We start from the raw sequence: 19,766 nt of genomic DNA, 5'->3' as shown, positions 1-19,766 counted from the left end.
CAAAGACACATTTCTTTATGTTAGGGCCTGGGAAATGATGTGAACAGAGTGGTACAGAGGAGGAATCCCACTGTACAGAAAGGGTCATAGCTTGTGAAGAGTTCCAGGCATAACTGGAATGCAATTATGGATGCTGCCAGTACTGACATACTATGTAATCACCCAGAAATTAGGTTCTAACTACCAATTCAACTTTTGTGCCCAGAGAATCAGATCCTTGTTTTATATTTCAGAGGTAGTTCCTGAAACTCTAGTTCCACTAATGGCTTTGAGCTTCTCAGGAGGAGAAATAGCTGTTGGAATTTAAGAACAAAGATCACAAAAGTTCCAAATTTCTTGGCTAGAAATGCTTCCTACCAAGTTGAGCACAGGTATTAGCTACTTGCCAATTTCAACTCCAACTGTTTAATATGCAGCTCTATGCTGAATACTCTGGTTGCTAGAGCTGGTTAATAATTGAAAATAATATTTTGAAGCATTCCCACTAGAAGTGAAAAATCAATTTACTGTTTCTGTCCAGTTGTTACTGGTTACAGCCTATCACCAGGTTACTATTGCCATGCTGGGGTAATTTGCCCAAATCTGTCACATCTCTTTGTGTAAAGTAGATTGGTCACCCACATATTTTGCTGTGATTCTGGTGCTCAGAATCAACTTTCAGTCTAATAGGCTATTTCAATTTATCCTTCTATTTAAAATAGATGTATATCTCTCATCCATTTTAACGCAAGCAATACTTGCAAATATTAAAACAAAATACCTGCAATATTAAAATCTTCTAATATGCAGTCAAGAGCCTTCCATATGTAACTGCTGGTTGATAAATGCAGTCAAGATTCCATATGTAACTGCTGGTTGATAAATGAATCCACAGTGCATGGAGTATTTATGGTGCTCATAAAAATGCTCCCACATTTAAAAAAAAATATTGCCCAGACTTCCCCTAGAAGAGAAATTTTCCCACAGCAGTGCAGCAGTACCGTGTCTGCTGTACAGACTGACTTTATTCTTAGAATAAAACCAAGATATGGCTTATGAAGGTAAAAAGAGAGCAGATTTAGCTGCAGAATTAAGTATTGGATTGGGTTTTGTATTTCTGCAGTACTGGTTTCCAGGTGACCCTGTACGTTTGCTCAGAGAAGGACCATTTTCTAAGCAGAAATTCTTCAGCAATAATCTTGTGAGCCCAGCTCAGTGCAGGAGCTCTCTGTACACACAGGCAAGGGCTAACAGGGAAAAAAAGGCATCTGGACTGTGAGAAGAGCCATGCATTACTTGGCTGCACACATCTCCCTTCTGATCCTTCCCATCTCCCTTCCTGGATCCTTCATCCATCCTCCTGAAACAGTGCTTCCATGAGCAGTGTTTAAGAAGAGCTTTGGGAGGACCTGCTGTGCTGTCCAGTATTTCATAGCCCTCACCTACAAAGTGACCAGAGCACCTAGCTGTGCAAGCAGCCCTATCACCTCTTGAAGTTTAAAGGGGCTAGTCTTGAGCTTAAGTGTTTTCCTGGCCTAGAACTGTGCCATAAGAATGTCTGGTTTGGCTCTACCTCTGCATGGAAAGTCACATTGTTCTTCCACAGCAGTGTAAAGTTGGCTGCCATCACCCCCTTCCCACTGCCCGAGTCTTGTGGGATTTCACATCTCCCTGTGTCCAGAGGTGTTCAGCCTACTGTCATTGCAGAGATTTGGGTCTGCCTTTTGACTATCTCTGGCAGTTCAGGATGCAGAATTCCAGCTGCTCATGAAGTGGTGAAAATGTTTTCACTGTTTAAACAGCAAGAGCTTCTACACCCGAAGCACTGGGAAAGCTTTGTTTGGATGAAATATCTGGTCTCCCTTTCCTGTCAGGGTCCAAGGCTCTTCTCAGAAGTTACTCTGCCCATGAGATGTGCAGTGCAGGTGAACATGGCTGTACTTTCCTCATTTGCCCACAAGAGAAGAGAATTTGGGGCAATTTCCCATAACCTCAGTAAGCTTAAATGAATGCAGTCTGTTGCCCAGAATTAATCATCTTTGCCTGACATGTAACAATTTTATGTGCATAAAAGACCCCTTCATACGATGTGTCTCTGAATGTGCTGGAAACATTAATATATAATTTTACATTATATATATTTAACATGAATATATATTTTGTTTAACAATGAAAAATGAAGCATGAAGCACATGACCATCTCACAGCTACCCAATGCAACTCCATTTGATGTGCACACCTCTGTGGCCTTGTACCTGCCTGTAAGGAACAACAAATAATAAACATTCCTAGTGGTACATCAACACTGCTTTAGGGTCTGCTTTCATGTTTTTTTAGACTAGGCTAGTACTGACAAATTAGTACAGCCTATTTGCTTGTGAAAACACACTTTCTTAGTATCTTCACATGTTATGTTAATAAAGTCCCCAGCAGCTTACGAAGCACTGCTGAAATTTGCAGCACTGCATCCTTGCCATGGGACTGTGCTTCTGTCCACAAAACAGGGGTATCAAAAACACAGGATCTGCATTTCCTGCAGTTGTAAGACCTTTAGAGCATATAGAAATGACTATATACCCATGGTCCCATTTCTCTGTTTGCTAAAATTTATCCTGGAGAGGCATGTGCCTTACACATCTAGTAAGTTCTCAAAGCAGTAAGATTGATTACCTGAAAGACATTTTTCCAATCATCAGTGTCACTACTGCCAGCTCCTTCCCTGAGTCTTTTCTTTGCCTTTTAGCACCAAATACAGAGTAAAACCACAAGCCCATACCTGGATAAGGAATCTTTCCATATGTAACAATTTCATACAGGAGAATCCCAAATGACCACACATCAGATTTAATAGTGAAAGATCCATAGTTAATTGCCTCTGGTGCTGTCCATTTAATAGGGAATTTTGCACCTAAAAAAAAAAGCACAGTCTCAAATAGTCACTTTAATCCATTTCACATTCAGCCACAGATGCAAAAGCAGTAGCAAGACATACCTTAAAAAGTCATATCTTAAATTACTGTCTTTCATATCTAACTAACTGATTCCAGAAATTGCCATCTAAAAGTAAACTCCTGACAGTTAAATAAAAACATTCAGGCAGCCTTTGTTGAGAATACTACAATAATTCATTTGACAATGAGGAGTAATACAACCAGAGTCTTTCTAAGCCCATTTTAGCCTGCTCTAACATTCTGGCACAAAATACCAGGTGAGCTAGGAAACATTTCTGATAGCAGAAAACACTTCAAAGAAACTTGACACAAAAATTTATAACCTGAGAAATTAATTTAATCAATATACAAAGTCCAGAGCTAGCTAAAACCCACAGATATGGGTCTGTACCTCTGAAAACTGCTTGATCAGACCCTTCCTGCAGATCTATTGAATCACTCAGTGCCTGCTGAAGAGCTCATCTTCCTTTAATCTCAGCTGTAGTGTGCTGCTCTCTTTCTTCATATTTTAGTTCTTTCCCTCTCACCTACATTATCAGAGTATCCATCCAGACTGTGAAACACTGAGGCTGTGTCCTTAAAAGGAGAAGGGCAAAGCCAGCCAACAAACCACTCTGAAAAGCTACCCTTACGCATGCAAGCAAAAATAAAAAAATTTCACTACAACCAACAATACACTTCTTGAAAGGATCCTTGACAACATTAGCAAAACACTCATGGCCAAGCCCAGACATACACCTTTCACAGCAGGTTTTTCCTCTGGCCAGTCTTGACCCTGTTACCTCCCATCCATGTGCTGAACAGGGACATGACCCAGCCTTCCATGGTCCCTGCTATGCTGCTGAACATGGAAATTAATGCTGCAGCTCCTCAAACAGCTTCCAAAGTTCTGCTAAAGCTTTTCTTGTTACCAGCAACTACACCTGCTAGGGCTTCTTCCTTTGAAAGGAGGTCCACAAGGCACTTAGGGATGTTGAGAGAATATAAAATCACAGTTTCTTGGCCTTTAATTCTGTGAGATGGAAGCTGAGACTAGGCAATTACTTTGTTCAATTTAGGAAAAAACTGCGTGCAGTTAAATACTGTAGGTTGTCCTTGTCTTTCAAATTTATTTAAAATAAACTCGTCAAAAGGCTTGGGCAGCACAGAAAGGTTATTTGTTTCCTTTACTCATTTTAGAAATTGGCATTAGAATGCAGCCCCTAGGAAGCTCTTACAGCACTTCCTATCCTTGGTGACCATATTTCTGTTAGATACAGCCTCACTGCCTCCCAGAGGCAGAAGCTTTAAAGACAAAAAATAAAAATACATACCTTCCCTTGCTGTGTATTCATTGTCTTCGATCACTCTCGCTAATCCAAAATCAGCAATTTTGCACATCAGTAGGTCTGAAACCAGAACATTTGCTGCTCTCAAGTCTCGATGGATATAATTTTTTCTTTCTATGTATGCCATCCCTTCTGCAATCTGTAAGCCAAAGAACAACTATTTTGATATTTCAATACCATAGAGCTCCATTAGCAGGTCTGATCCTTCTTTCTTCAAAGGTGTCAGCAAAGCCACATCCATTTATTCATTATTGGTGTCTTTGGAGAAGTTTTTAGATGGAAGCTAGGAAAGGGGGGGATTGCCATAGAAAATCTATGCACAGATCCAGTCCTGCAAAACTCTGCTTACAGTAGCAGCTCGGAAAGAATTATTTGAGTGAATAACAGCTGGCAGAATTAGAGACGTATGGAAGACATTTCCTGAAACAGAATATGGAATAAAATGTTCCTAAGATTTCTATGAAAATATCCTCTTTCCTAAATTATTAACCAGTTTATTTTCTGAATACTAAGAAAATAGAAGTAATTAATGACTTAGGATACAGGTGCTTTGATGAAGCAGGTACTGATAAAGCAACAGCACAGAGAAAGTTAAAAAAACCCAACAACTTTCTATCTACCCAGTATAAGCCTGGACAATTAGGAAGCAATTACTAAGATAGGGGAAACACCTTTATTTTCTTCTGCATCACGTACCTGTTCATACATGAGGAATTTTTGGCAACAGCCAGCTCTCAGATAGTATCATAAATAAATATAGTCTGCATTTCAGCAGCCCAAATTGATTTCCAAACCAAATTAATAACCTCAAAAATATGCAGAGGGGATGATTTTTTCCCATACTACTTTTTTTCTTTTTCAGGAAAAAAAAATTTGAGATAATAGAGATAATAGTTTCTAAACTCAGAGTAATAAAACTGATGTGTAGACTGTATCCTGTCCAAAAGTTTAAGTGGAGTTAAGAAAAAAACAAAACCCTGTCTTTGGGAGCCATCAGTTTTTATCTTTCTTGAGAGACTGGTGATGGGACATTCCCAGCCAAGGTTCCACCTGTGCCACAGGTGCCCTGGGATGCCTGTGGGGAGGACAGCCCTCTCTTGGCCACATGATTTGGAGCACCCATGCCCTCAGATCTGCAGTGGAGCAGCAGTAAAGCAGGGAGGGTCCTTCAGCAGTGCCAGTCCCTGGCACCTTCCCCACAGGCTCTGTGCTCTCCCCTGAGGAGCAGACCATGCAGGGATCTCTCCCCAGCAGCAGAGGTGCTCCTCCTTCCAGCTGTGCAGTAAAGCAGGCAGAGCAGCTGCCCAAACTTGAAGAGGACATGAACATCACTTCTGCTTATCCGTTTTTAAAAAGTCCCCGAGGGGTGCTGCCAAGGCACACGCTGCCACCACTTACAACACAAAACCTCACAGAGTCTTTGTTCCCCTTTTTCAGTTTAGGCAATGGAAAAATAGAGCCGCTTGCCCTCCCACTTCCTCCACTGCAAACCTCTTGTTACAGTCAGATACACTCTTCAGAGAAGTGTGACATTGCCCTTGTACAGTGCAGGGGGGTTCTCACACCAAACCAAGAAGAAACTCTGATGAAGAGAAGGAGCAACACCTGCATTTCACATTTTCTAGAAGCAAGTCAAACATTTACTAATGAAGGAAGTAGCTGCTAGTGAATAATTGCCACAGAGAATCCTATTAGGGGCTTACAGACACAACAGAAGAGCAGTATTTAATTTAGAGTCTGCTCTGCCTTTCTCTGCTCCCCATGCCATGGGTTTGGGGAGGAAGCAGAGATGAAGGGGAAGGTTTTGCTGTAAGATTGATGCTGAGTTTGGACTGGCCAGCATGGCAGATACACCAAAGTGCAGACAGGTCTGGTAATGCCACCAAAATACATCAAACTCCACAGAGGAATCAGCTTCCCTCCTTCCTCCCTGCACAGATATAACATTTGGGTGAACTGCTGGATAGGGAATGAAGAATCACGTCACAAAAGAAACATTTGTGATTGTGATATTTAGTTTCCAAGTCCAACAAAGAGAAGCCATTGGAAAGATGATTTTATTTCCTCTTATTTGTGCTAGATTCACCGAAAAATGCAGAAAATTCCAAAGTAGGAAAAAATTAACAGCAATGAATTTTGAATCAGCAAAGGAGGGGAAACACAGTGACCAAAGAACTGAATTCACACATCTAGTCATGTTAAACTTTTCCTTATAGGAAAAGAAGAAAGAAAAAATTTGAGATTTTTTTGATTGAGACGGGTGCCAGAGCCCACATGATAACTTCTAATGATTATTGTGGGGTTTTCATTGCCAAAGGAAATGTTAATGCTAGAGAAATTAATATGAACAAAAGAAAATTAAAGCCTTTTTCTCTCTCTTTTAATGATCATTGGTACCTGTCAAGGCTGCTCAGCTACACATAACATCTATTTGGGAGCAGAATGGGAAAGCTAATTTGGGCTTCAGGAATATCTTTTGTGGCCTTTAAAAGAGAATTCTGCCTACACTGCTCAAGTGTTAGTGCAAAGAAGAAGTAGTTCCCAGTCACCTTTAATGAAGTACTGACACACACTTTTAGAAATACCCAAATTAAATCCTTTCAAAAAAACCCCAAAAGAATCTCTGCATATTAGGAACTGAGCACCCAGGGTAGGAATGAAAGAAAAGTCCTCCAGGAGACTGTAGAGGTGTTACTGATCTGGACAGGGCTGTCTTTGGTCTGGGATCAACCAGACCAAAGCTGGTTGATCCCAGCTTTGGTCTGGTTCAATAGCTGTACCTTTCGATAATGTCCAGATGCATGATAAAATAAAATATACTTCTGGATTACAGAGTTTAAAATAAAATATACTTCTTGATCACAGAGTTTTCAAAAAGACTGTTCATCTTCCCATGACTGTCTATGAAGAGGGGGAAGACACTTTGTACCTGGCCATTGAAAACTGCTGCAAAAGACACATATCTTCAAATGATACATCGGTGTAATAACAATTTTCAGTTTGCAGCAGTGCTTATTCTAAAGGTGAAGTCAGGAAAGGCTGCAAAATCATATTCCTCTTGTCCCAGCCAAGCAGCTATGTAGTTAAAGCAGATTCACAGAGAAAAAAATTATTATAAAAGTAATGTATATAATTATGCACTGGAACATTAGAGTGTATCATTAAAATTCAAAGAAGCATGAAAAAGAATACACAGTGGAAATGTTACAATGCCAAATAAGACTTAAAATTAATTGTAATCTAGGGATGACTTTCTACTATGACTTTAAAAATGAGGGTAGAGAGGAATTAAAACACTGCATCAAAAATCTCTATTAATTTTATTCTAAGTTTATTATTATTTCAATGGCACTGTAGCCTTGGAAGGCAGAAAGAGGTTGCCAGTCAAGCTGTAGATCATAGGAGAATTCATGAAAGAATCAGCACTGCATGAGAAAGAAGAAATGACTGTTTTTAGGACAAAGCCTTGACCCTTTTGAAAGTTATGAGTTTGTTTAGTAAAAACAGGCACAGTTTTCCTAAGCACAGCCCTTACACATGTGCATCCTACACAGAATGTAATGGATTTGCATAAGAAGCAGGAAGAGTTCACACATACAAAAGGTTTGCTGAATTTGTGTCATATGTTTTCAGCAGATCTAATCAAGCAGGAACAACTATGAATTCAGGAAATGGGAAACAAAGAATTGGAGGCTCTTCTGGTAAATTGCCTCTGAGGCAAGACAGAAACCAGCCAGTAAAACCCTGAGTCTTCCAGTTGCTTTAGGAACTGAAGGAGCCAGGCTGGTGCTGACTCCTACAGGAAATGCCACAGCTCTACTCTGTACTAAGGTAGATAGAATGTGCTTGAAGATATGCTTGCAAAACTCAGTTTCCCTTAAAACATTCTCATTTCAGAGACCTCTAATATTCATCTCCAATGGATAAACTTCTTTGCCAGGGCATAGCTAATGTTAAATTCCCCCAGCCCCTATTCCTATGCACTGATTAAAACACAAGAGATGATACCTTCAGCTCTGTTAAGAGAGCAGGCTGCTTTAGAAACTGAGCTGGACCACCTTCCCAGCAGGCATTTTCTTGCCATCTTTCCCACAAACCTGATTTCATAAATCCTGACCATTAGTACAGAAAGTAAACCACCAAAGTCCAGACCCCACAGCTGTAAGTTAGGGTAGGCACTGATGTAAGTGTAACCCAGTAACAGCTATGTCTCCAAAAATCCCCATCAGCAGGTGTGTTCACCTAACCAGACAGCTAAGTCAGTATAGCAGAGCAGCAGTGCATTTCATCAGTTGCTTGAAAAACACTTACTTTCAAAAAGTTGTTTATTTCACCTCGAGGAGCAGTCCTCATTTTGCAAAGTCAGAATGTTTCACCTCTTGCAAACACATATTTTTTCAAGATTCTTCAAGGCAAAGGCATAATGAGCTCCGGAGCACTAAACAACAGCCTGGCAATGCAAACAACAACCCACAGTGCTCTTGACTTGGAAAATCAGCTTCAGCGGGGGTTTCCTGTACAACTGCCTTCTTTACCCAGCTAATGGCCACAGAGACCACAGCCTCATCTCCCTTTCTCCCATTCCGTCCCTCCTGTGTCTTGTAAAATCACAGATGGATGGGGGAAAAAAAGCTAATGCTCAGCTATCATTTCTTGCATTTTCAGTGTTCCTGAGAAGCTTGGATAAAGCGAAGTGCTTTGCCAGAATGGTATGATCAGAGAGTAATGAAGAGCTCAAGTGTGTGTCCACCAAGGAAAAAAAAAAAGCGCCTTATCTAAGAATAAGAATGTTCACTTCTTCACCACAAGCTTCCTTCTATGTTAACTTTAAACTCTCCTGAAACACACCTCTCCAAATTTCTTTCCCCTTTGCTCTGCAGAGAGGTTAACATCACTTCTGTAAGAATAAATTAGTGTTCCATTGGTACAAACCAGAGTCACGCCAAATAAACACACATCTCTTGTTTCTCCTTTACACACAGCCTACATTCAGGAAAAGTGTGATCCACAGGTTACCTTAGCAGAGGTCTGAAAAGATTTTTGTTCATCTTTTGCCCTAAAGGTCTATCAATTAATTCAGACTGCCAGAGATAGAGAAGACTGGTGGAACATCTGTGTTGGTGAGAAGGAAATCTCTGGTCTGGAACCACACAAATGCAGCCTGCAAGTCTATTCTTCACTCTCCTGTTATCACACAGTGGCATTAAGGGCTCTCTACAAATGTGCTCAAAAACCCTACAGATTCTTTCCGTAAGAAAAATCCCAGTACCTCTGTTCCAAAGTTTTGTTTGGGCCTCAGCCAGAAATCCTCAGAGAGGCATTTCTGAACATCCTTAGCCAGCCTCAAGAATTTCTCTTGATGGTCTAAAGAGGGGCTTCTCACACCACCTGTGCAGCACAAGGTCCTGGCCTCTGGGGCCCAGTACAGGAGCTGGCTGTGAGGGGTTGCTGTCAGATCAGGGTGACAAGTGATGTCCATTTGAAGTGACCTTCAAAGCTCTGAGAATGACAATCTCTGACCCTTGTTATCTCAAAGTGATTTACCCAAGTTGTACACAGAGTTGCTCTTTAGTTCATTACCCTTTTCAAGCCTTACATTTCTGAAAACACAGCATTAATTTAAAATGAACACAACGTCCCCAACTCCAATAAAAAGGTCTGCTGTGAAACCACATGTACTTTTCTCTCCCCATCTCAGGTCTCCTTTCACATCAGCACTCACAGATATGCTTTTCTCTCTTGAATTTTACACATTATCTTCAAAGCTACCTCTTTTCTGCCCAATGTCACTCATCTCTTCAGACCATGACCTGGGATCCAGCAGATTTTCCACATCTACAAAGCTTTTATTCCACTAAAAATAAATTCTCAAGGACAAATTTCCCAAAGAGTTCAGAAAATTTAAAGCGCCTATAGCCACACTAAACCAATAATTATAGGAAAAATAGCTCTTCCACTGAGTCTATGTGAAATAAAAACCTGTATTTGATCTATTGAACATCTACATAACAATATGTGATATATAATATACTACAGAACACAATAGTTTCTCTTGGAAAGGACCTTCAGTGATCATCTAGTCCAACTGCTTTATGACTTCAGGGCACTTTAACCAGAAATTAAAGCATATATTAAGGACATTGACCAAATGACTTTTAAAATATGACAGGTTTGGGGCATTGATCACCTCTCTAGGAAGCCTATTCCTGTGTTTGACAACAGTTTTGGTAATGAAATACTTCCTAATATCTAACCCTATAATTATTTGTATAGCAATAATTACACTAAAAATTCATATAATAATCTTGTTGTGAATTTTTGGTGTAAATTCTTAATGCTTTATTATATCTATTATTGTTTTCCCATCTTTCCTCATAAGTTATAACAAGTTAACATAATAGGGTACAACAATCTGTAAACTCTAATGCATATTAAAAAAAAAAACCAAAAAAGGTTGGTTAACAACAACCTACCAGAAATGCCATCATTACCTACTACTAACATGAAGTACAACCTGCAAATGCAGAATTACTGCTCTGTTTTTGTTACATGCCTGCCTGGACACCCAATCCTGATAACTATCCAAGACAAAACACCAGGCTCTGGGAGCTTTGATTGAGGCTTTGACACACAAATCACTCCAGAGTCTCTCTTCAGATTTCATGTAAGACAGAGATAACTTGTATATTTTGAAATAATCATCCTGGTTCACAAATCATACACTAGTACCTGAAACACCATTTCACAATAATTCACCTAAGAATTTGAAACCAAGCGGAGTATACTGAGATTAAGAGGAGTTTGACCTAGGAGTTTGACCTAGGAGTTAACCTAACTTAAGAAGTAAAAATTGACACATTTATTAACTCTTAAAGGATCTGCTAAGCAAAAACTCACAACTTGTCCTTACACTTTCAATTTGTAGCTGCTTAAATTGAAAGCACCCTTTTCACAAAGGGAGGCAGCTGGGTACTGCTGCCATCTGAACAGGTCACCAGCAGTATCTAAGAGTTAAGCCTAACCACATATTCCCTTTGAAAACTCTTCCATCTACTTCCTCCTTTCAATTAACTGTATTTACACAAAATTGACCTGTAAATTGCATTTTTGTAATGCAAAAATCCTTAGGATAAAATGGCCTAGGATGAGTTTCAGACTCTAAGAAAAGTAACCTCAAAAAAATTATTTTGAGCACATTTTTTAAGTTTTACCTGAGCAGAGAAGTCGATTAGCTTTGGAAGCAACAGTTTACTTCCTTCATCACTCTTCAGAAAATCCAGCAAACTTCCTGTTAAAACAGAGAAAGATTAGATCAGTGCATCTTATTACAAATATAAACACCACATTGGTTCCCTAATTTTCTGGATAACAAAACTGATGCAGTGAAGTATTTTGATGTATTTTCAAGTTGACTATGGCAAGACAGTCTCTTTGCATGATTTAACAACAGGAACACCCAAATCAGCATGTCAGACATTCAAGTTTTGCTGTTTCCCTGGCTGTAGGAAACTCCCATGAGACCATACCTCAGTTCAATGGGGCTGAGTTTGATAAGCATCCTACTCTCTGGACCATCAGGAAAGCTGTCTAGGAGAGTCACATAAATCAATCCTTTCCAAGTCATGCAGACTAAGTGCCTCAACATTTGTTCATTAAGTTACCAGCAAAATTGCTTGTAAACAGAACAAAACAAGAAAAACTACTATCCAAGATAATCTGAGAAGGAAACTTTGCATATTCTGTGTAGTAATGCTCTAGAGAGTCCTTTCCTAGTAGTGCAGCCACCCTTGCAGGACCATTCCTCACTCACCTTTATCAACTCAAGTCCCACATAAAGCAATTTCTAAGGTTTGTTTTAATTGCCTTGCTATGGTACCAGAAACAAAAGTTAGGTAGGGAGTCCAAGGGAACCAGAGCTATTCAGGGGGTTATCCTCTGATTCAGAAACAATAGAAAATGCTGCATTTAAGAAAACTGTAAAAATGGTTTATCTTACCAGAAGTAATGAGTCATAAAATTAAAGCCTCAGCCCATCTTAAGGATAGGTGTTCCTCCCTTTAATATTTGAACATTCAGAAATAACTCTATCATTCCTTTCTTTAAAAAGAAAGGGAACTAGTTTAGGAGAAGCAGAAGAGTTCACTAAACTATTGCTTGCAGATTGTCGTGGTTTAACCCCAGCCATCAACCAGAACCCATGCAGCCACTCACCCACTTCCCACCAGTGGGACAGGGAGAGAATTACAAGGGTAAAAGGCAGAGAATTCATGGGCTGAGATAAAGACAGATTAATAGGAAGAGGAAAAGTAAAAGCTGTGCACACCAGCAAAGCAAAACAAGGAATTGATTCAGTGCTTCCCATGGGCAGGCAGGTGTTCAGCCATTTCCAGGAGAGCAGGACCCCATCACATGTAATGGTTACTCAGGAAAACAAACACTGTCACTCCTTCCTCTTCTTCCCTGCCTTTCTATACTGAACATGATGCCACATGGTCTGGAATGTCCTTCTGGTCACTTGGGGTCACCTGTCCTGGCTGTGTCTCCTCCCACCCTCCCATGCACCCCCAGCCCCCTCACCAGTGCGGCAGCACAAAAAGCAGGAAAGGCCTTGGCTCTGTGCAAGCCCTGCTCAGTGATAACAAAAACATCTCTGTGTTATCAGCTCTGTGTTCAGCACAAATCTAAAACAGAGCCCCATACACCCACTGGGAAGAAAATTAACTCTAGCTCACTCCAAATCAGCATGCAGATGTAATGTTTTTCTCACCTTTTGCCATGAACTCTGTTATAATATAAATAGGCTCTTCTTTGGTCACTACAGCATAAAGCCTAACGAGCTTATCATGCTGAAGTGTTTTCATGAGGTTGGCTTCCTCCAGGAAGGCTTGCACAGACATTGTTCCAGGCTTCAGAGTCTTCACAGCCACTTTGGTACTGTTATGATAATAACCTACAAGGAGGGAACACCATCAGTGCACTGAAGTCACTCTGCAGCCCACAGTGTCCCGACCAGCAGGAAGTTGTAAAGCAGGTGAGGTTGGATTCCAGGAATAGCTAAGATCCTGAAAACAAGTGCCAGATGTAGCACAAATATTTATGCTAGAATTCCTTTTTATTTTGTAACTTATACAGCACTGCAGAGAAAAATGATCCATCCCCTATTTTTAGAAATCAGTTATCTGAAAAAAAAACAAAGCAAGCAAATTATCTTACTTCATACCAAGTTTCCATTCACAAGTAGCCCCTGAAATACTTGGTCAAGGCACATTTCAATGAATGTCCACTTAAATTGACTCAGAACAATAGAGTCCAAGGACTGGCTGGAAATTTCTGAAGCATCTTAAATCCCATGATTACACTTATTTCATGCATGCCAGTCTCATGCTTATAATCCTTCCTGTAACCCCTGGTGCTCAAAAGGGAGCATTACGGGAAAGTGCAGCTGAATGGTGCTCGTGGCCAACAAGGACACGCTGCCAGGACTGCAATCCTGCAGTGCTCAGCACAAGATTTAAAATGTGATAACTTCTTATCACACAGCCCATGCCAGGAGTGGAGGAGACTGTGGCTGTGGCTCATTTCTCTGTTTAGCAAACCTTCTAAAGTTTTAGCAACTAGCAAGTAAAGAGAAAAGGAACTAGCAGTAAAGAGAAAAGCAGCGAATTATTTTCAGATTTAATGTTTGCCAAACAATAAATAAATGTCAAAGTAGCATTTAAAATATAGAGTAGCACTGATCCTAAAGTTTATCTTTACCCTAAAGTTCATCTTGTGAAGTCATATAATTTGAAAAATGAAGAAATAAAAGAGAAAGAGGGATATCAATGCAACTTTTATCCTTCCCCACACCCATTGCAACATTGTAGAATTATTTCTCAGAAGAGGTGAAACCTTCATGACTCAACAAAATAGCTCATTTCCATATTCAGCAACAGTCCAGATCATTGCCATGATGGATACACTTCTAAACTGGAATCCACCATTTCCTTATGCTATTTATTATCCAACAAAAGAAATCAGTGGCAAAGCAAGGACCTAACTTCCAGATCTTAAGTGCTTGCTCTGAACATCGCGTCTTTTTTGAAGAAGGATCATCACCTGAGAAAAGTCACTGTGCCACAATCAAAAAATATTCACCTGCATGATTATTAAATCTATTTTTCCAAACATGGTCAGGTCAAAACATAACAAAGGCATTTCTCTAAGTTACCTAATGGTAAGAAATTACAGTTACAGTTAAAGCCCAGGTATATGATTTATAATCATCAGAAAAACAGAAAATAAATATATTTCTCTCTGTTTAAGAAGCAGAAAGACAATTTGTATCATTTCTACTATTCCATTCCATGCCCTAAAACAAAACAGGAGCTCCACTCTTAATTTGTTGAATTCTCTACTGAACATACTAATTAATACAACTATTTCAGTGAGGCAATTATGACCAATACACTTAACATAAACTTTGTAACAGTATTTTACATTCACTAAAGATATCCATCAAACTCAGGTCTTTTGTTTTAAAAAATATAGTTTGCTTTACTACACCATCTCTGTGATACTTCTGCTGTAAAGAAGTCTACCTTGACCCTCTGTTGGTATTGTACAAAACAAACAGCTGGTGAGAGCACTAGAAATACCTGATCTTGGATTTCTCTCTTGTTCATTTATTTCATCATGTATTGGGAGGAATGGGACACCAAAACAAGATGGCCATGAGCTCTATGAGCACACTCTGGTACAAATAACAACTGCAGAAGAAAATACACTTCCAAAGCACACATTACTTATATTCTAATTCAGAGCTTATTGAATAAGAGAATCTTTTACACCTGAGATGCAAGCAAGATGTGACTCATTAATAAACTACACTATAATCACTGCATTTGCCTTGTTAACTTTCCTTTAGCCCTGCTTGAGAATTCTCTTCATGGATTATTAATACCACAGAGCATCATGATTCACATCATATCAGTTCTCACTAGGAGCAAAAATGCATAAAACATAGACCCTGCTCTTGCAGTGCTGCTCTGCTTCATCACATCACTAAAGCAGCTGCCCAGATGCACTGAACTCCATGGTCTAAAAACCTTTCATACCATGGCAGGAAGGCAGTCTCTTGGCAGTTTTAGCTACTGTTAAAAATCAAATGTGAAGCAAGCACTAGCATGAAAGTCTGAGGATTGTGTGATGATGTCTCACACAATGAGCCATGTTCTTTTTTACATATTAGAATTGAATTCTCCAGAAAAAAATAAGTTTTCCAGTATTTATTTTGCAGTTGATTATTATTATTTTGACAGAGTAGTGTCCTGCATAGCTAGGTTGTCCCCAGATTCTTGCATGGGCTTAATCAGGCCAAAGTGTGATATGAACTTGTAATAGACAAGTGAGGGCGAGCCTACCATTTCTGAACAGGACTGAAGATGCAGAGCTTTGTGAACAAGCCTCTAATATGCAGCTTTCTCCTTCCTTTGCTTTTCCAGCAATTCCCTGCAGGATATTGGGAACAACTTGTTGGAGCTATGGAGATACAACACTGCTAGATGGCAGATAATGGCTGGAGCAGCTACTGTTGGAGGAGGTACTAGGAAAGAGTTTGAGGAACAGCAGCTTCTCTGCATCCAGCTGCATGTCAGCACTTCACTCCTTCACCTCCTACAGCCATCATTCAGCTGCAGAGCAGAATAATGCAGCAGCAGCTCCATCTCTCACTCATCTCCACACAGCCCATTAAATGTGAAGGCAGAAAGCCCAGGCTGCACTGATGACCAAAATGCACACATAAACACTAACTCGGTAGCCTGAACCCAGAAAATCTCTATAAAATGCATAAATTGCACTTTTATTGATAGAAAAAGAATTGGAAAACTGATAGTAACTTTTCTCTGTGTAAAAGTAACTCTTCAGAGATGGAGGAGATTCACCTGCCCATTCCACAAAACAGATTTTCTGCACAGGTCATACAGGAACACAGCCAAGTGCTGGGGGCATATGGAGGCCTGCTTTTTGTTCCTAGGATTTTCTTACTCCTTCCATAATATAAGTTAATTTCCTCCAAACTGTTCAAGAGGAAGATGTCCACATGGAAGCCCAGAAAGTAGTTATAGATATACTAAAAAGAAAAGACCATAAAAGCTATAATTGCATGTCTTCATGTTGCAGTATCACCATTATCTCTATATTCCCATATCTCTCAGAAACACAGAAGGGACCTGTGTCCAACACATCCAGGGACACCTAGAGCTGGCTTTCCAGGAATTTGATTCTCTCCAAGAATGGAGACACCACAACCTCACTGGGCAGCCTGTGCCAGTGCTTGGCCGCTCACACAGAGAGTGTTTGGAAGGAAACTCTGTGTTTCAGTGTGTGCCTGTTGCCCCTGGCCAGGTCACTGGGCACCACCAAGAAGAGCCTGGCTGCAGCCACCTTGCATACCTCCTGCAGCTATTTGCATACTCTGATAAGATTCCTCTAAGCCTTCCCTCAAAAGAGAGGTGCTCCAGTCCCCTCATCATCTTTGTGGCTCTTTGTGGGATTTTGTCCAGTAGCTCTACATCTTTCTTTACTCAAAAGCACCATTCCTTTGAGTGGGACACTCTTCCCTCTGCAAGCACAATTTTAAGTATCCTTTATCAAGAAGAAATTTATTTAGTAATGAAACCATGGAACAACATTTCTAATTCACATGATGGCTGAAAAACAATTTTGTTCTCTGTGAGGAGGCAGTGTAAGAACCAGCTCTCAAATCAGGAGAGCACAGCAACCAGATTACTGCTCAGTACTCCTACATAACTCCCTGGGTGATCATTACAATACACAGTGTTTGCTGACACCCTGCACCACACAGCTGACCTAATATGCTTTTCCATCTTGAACTTCCTTGGCTCTAAGATTAACCATGCTCCTGAATTTGAGAGGATCTGTGCCATGCAAATCATCTTCTTTCGCTTCAGAAAGAAAGCAAAGAAGAGGAAATGCAGCGATTGCTTTCACAGTACATTAGTTTTTCTCACAGTGCAGCAATTCAGACACAGGGCTCAGGCCCAGTTTAGATGTTAAAATAATGACAAAAACAAGAGGAAGCATCTTGAAGCAGAAACACCCTTTTAAAGTTTTATTATTTTCTGTGTCTATGTGCAGAAGTAGTCACTTCCCAAAACGATCTGCATTTTCAAGCATGTGATTAGCTCCTACCACAGTCTTCCACAGTGTTTCAGTGTAAGTTGAACATTTGTTGCCTGGGTTTATTAGGCAGAAATAACTGCACAAAGGTTGACACTTGTCCTGACTAATATCTAAATTGTCATTCATGTATATCATAGTTAGAGGGTTTCTTAACCCTCTTCTCGTGAAGGCAGATAAAGGCTGAATTTGGATATAATACATTAGAGATGTGTTGCTTGCACTTTTTACATGATTTATACCAAAAGATTGCACCTAAGACTCAATTAGAGCTTTCTGATTGACACTGTAGTTGACTGTGTTTAATTTGCCACTCAAACTGCACCAGTCTGTGCTTTGCTTTTCTAAATGAGAGCAACTCTTCAAAAGCAATGACATTCCTGTCAGACTGACATTACCCCTTCATAGCTTTGTGTCCTCTAGCCAGCTTTGAGACACACTTTCAAGTTGCTCAGGAATGCTCTGCCCATAGAACCTTAGGTCTTAAAATTAATAATGATAATCATCACCATAATCTGATCTTTTATTATAACTATATAAATTTATTCCTATTTAAACATAACATCCCAAAAAACAGATTTGGGGAAAGGCTAAGAGAACGACTTGGCCTGAAAAAAATCTTAATGAAGACTTTGGGAGGAAGATATAGTTTACCTCAAATAAGATTCTAACTAGCAAAAAGTGTGTAAGCAATGAATAGCACACAGAACGTGCAATGAGGAAGCCAAAAGAATAATCTGATGTCAGAAAAGGCAGCATTTCAAAAGCAGGATGATTAAACCATTTCCACAGAATGTGACACTGGGCATTGCCCCTTGCCAGCAGGAAGTCACTAAGACTGAGGAAATACACTTGTAAGCCAACAGAGCAGGTTATTCAGGTTATAATAATTAATGCTATCATTTTCTGCTGGGCATATATTAATGTTTACAACTTGTAAGTCTTATGACAGTTTTATTATTATCTAATTAATCAAGGTATGGGCTGTTCAATCTCTAGTCTTACTACATAAATCACCTACTTTCTGAGCAGCACCCTGGCAGACAACACTCTTGGGTTAAGTCTGTTCCCTTTTTTCACCCAGTATGGCAATAACATTGCAGGAGGCATCTTCTTCACAAACGGACTATGATACCACTATCCACAGTTCACTATAAGACACTGTTTCTTTCTATTTCATATTCTTTAACACTTTCTGATTTGAAACAAAGTTCTGAGAGGCTCATCGGTTTTGAGATTCAGGAGCCACATCTCACTATAATCTTGTATTTCTGCCTCAAAACACAACAAAAGACTCTATTGTCCTTGACCTTCCAAATTACAGTGCTTACTCACTATGTTTTTCCTTTAAAAGACACCAAAAGGATTTGTTCCACTTCCTTGTCAGTTATCTACCCCCTTTTACAAGCCCTCTCTCCTCACAAGAAGGTACATTCTGGGCCTGATTTTGCTGTTTTACAAGTATACAGGATCAGGTTCATGTCCACTATGTTTTTTGAATGACTCTGAAACAACATTTCCTTCAGAGATAAATACTCATTTCAAAAGAATAAACTTACCCATCCAGACTTCTCCAAACTGACCAGCTCCAAGTTTCTTCACTAATTTAATCGATTCCCGTGGAATTTCCCATGCGTCTTTATCCCATGGCTTTTGAGGTTTGGGACTAATACAAGCTTTTTCCAACTTTCTGCATAAGCCATCTGATTGCTCTGGTTTTCAGAGGAAAAACAAAATACAAAATACATCACACTCCTGTGCTACATGACTTGAGACAAACATTGCTTAATTGCACCAGCCAGCCCACAATAATGTTCAAAATAACCAGATGCTATGATGAAAATGCAGCCTTTCTGCTGCTTTCACAGAAGTTTAAGTGCCTCTGATCTGAAATTTCACATTCAGAGACAATTTAATAAAACAGTTACTAGTTACTGTCAGATTATTAAGGGGTCTTAGTACAATTTGCACCAAGTAAATACAATATCAGATCTTATTCCTGGCATTATGTTGATTAAGATGTAGAATGGAGTCAGGTTTGGGATCTGTATTCTGAATTTGCCATTAAATTTTCTTGCAACATAGTTTCAGACAGATGTGCGTGCAAGCATAAGTAGGTCAACATTATTTTTACTCCAGACACTGACCAGCTATAACTTTTATATGAATGTTGAATGTTGAATAATTCTCAGGTTTTCCAGCTGTGCTGAACAGTTAGCACACATATCTAACTATTCAGAAAAATTTCATGGCCAAGTCCTCAGAATGGCTTTGAAAAATTACTATGTGATTTTATGTTCTACATTTTATTGTCCTGTCTTTATTT

At 39.7% G+C, this 19,766-nt stretch overlaps 1 protein-coding gene across 2 annotated transcripts in view; it reads right to left on the bottom strand.

Moving 5' to 3' along the window:
• Window positions 1–19,766, bottom strand: part of LYN (LYN proto-oncogene, Src family tyrosine kinase) — a 49,305-nt gene that overhangs the window by 4,062 nt on the left and 25,477 nt on the right. For both annotated transcript variants that reach the window (XM_005418318.2, XM_031066576.1), the window contains 5 exons: window positions 19,000–19,152; window positions 13,026–13,208; window positions 11,470–11,546; window positions 4,244–4,397; window positions 2,756–2,887 (listed from right to left, as the gene is read on the bottom strand). In XM_005418318.2, the coding sequence (XP_005418375.1) occupies window positions 2,756–2,887; window positions 4,244–4,397; window positions 11,470–11,546; window positions 13,026–13,208; window positions 19,000–19,152 (699 nt within the window). The remainder of the gene's footprint in view (window positions 1–2,755; window positions 2,888–4,243; window positions 4,398–11,469; window positions 11,547–13,025; window positions 13,209–18,999; window positions 19,153–19,766) is intronic.

This window comes from Geospiza fortis, unplaced genomic scaffold, assembly GCF_000277835.1.
Source record: "Geospiza fortis unplaced genomic scaffold, GeoFor_1.0 scaffold53, whole genome shotgun sequence".
NCBI lineage: Eukaryota > Metazoa > Chordata > Aves > Passeriformes > Thraupidae > Geospiza > Geospiza fortis.
This window is presented reverse-complemented; position numbering and strand designations above follow the sequence as displayed.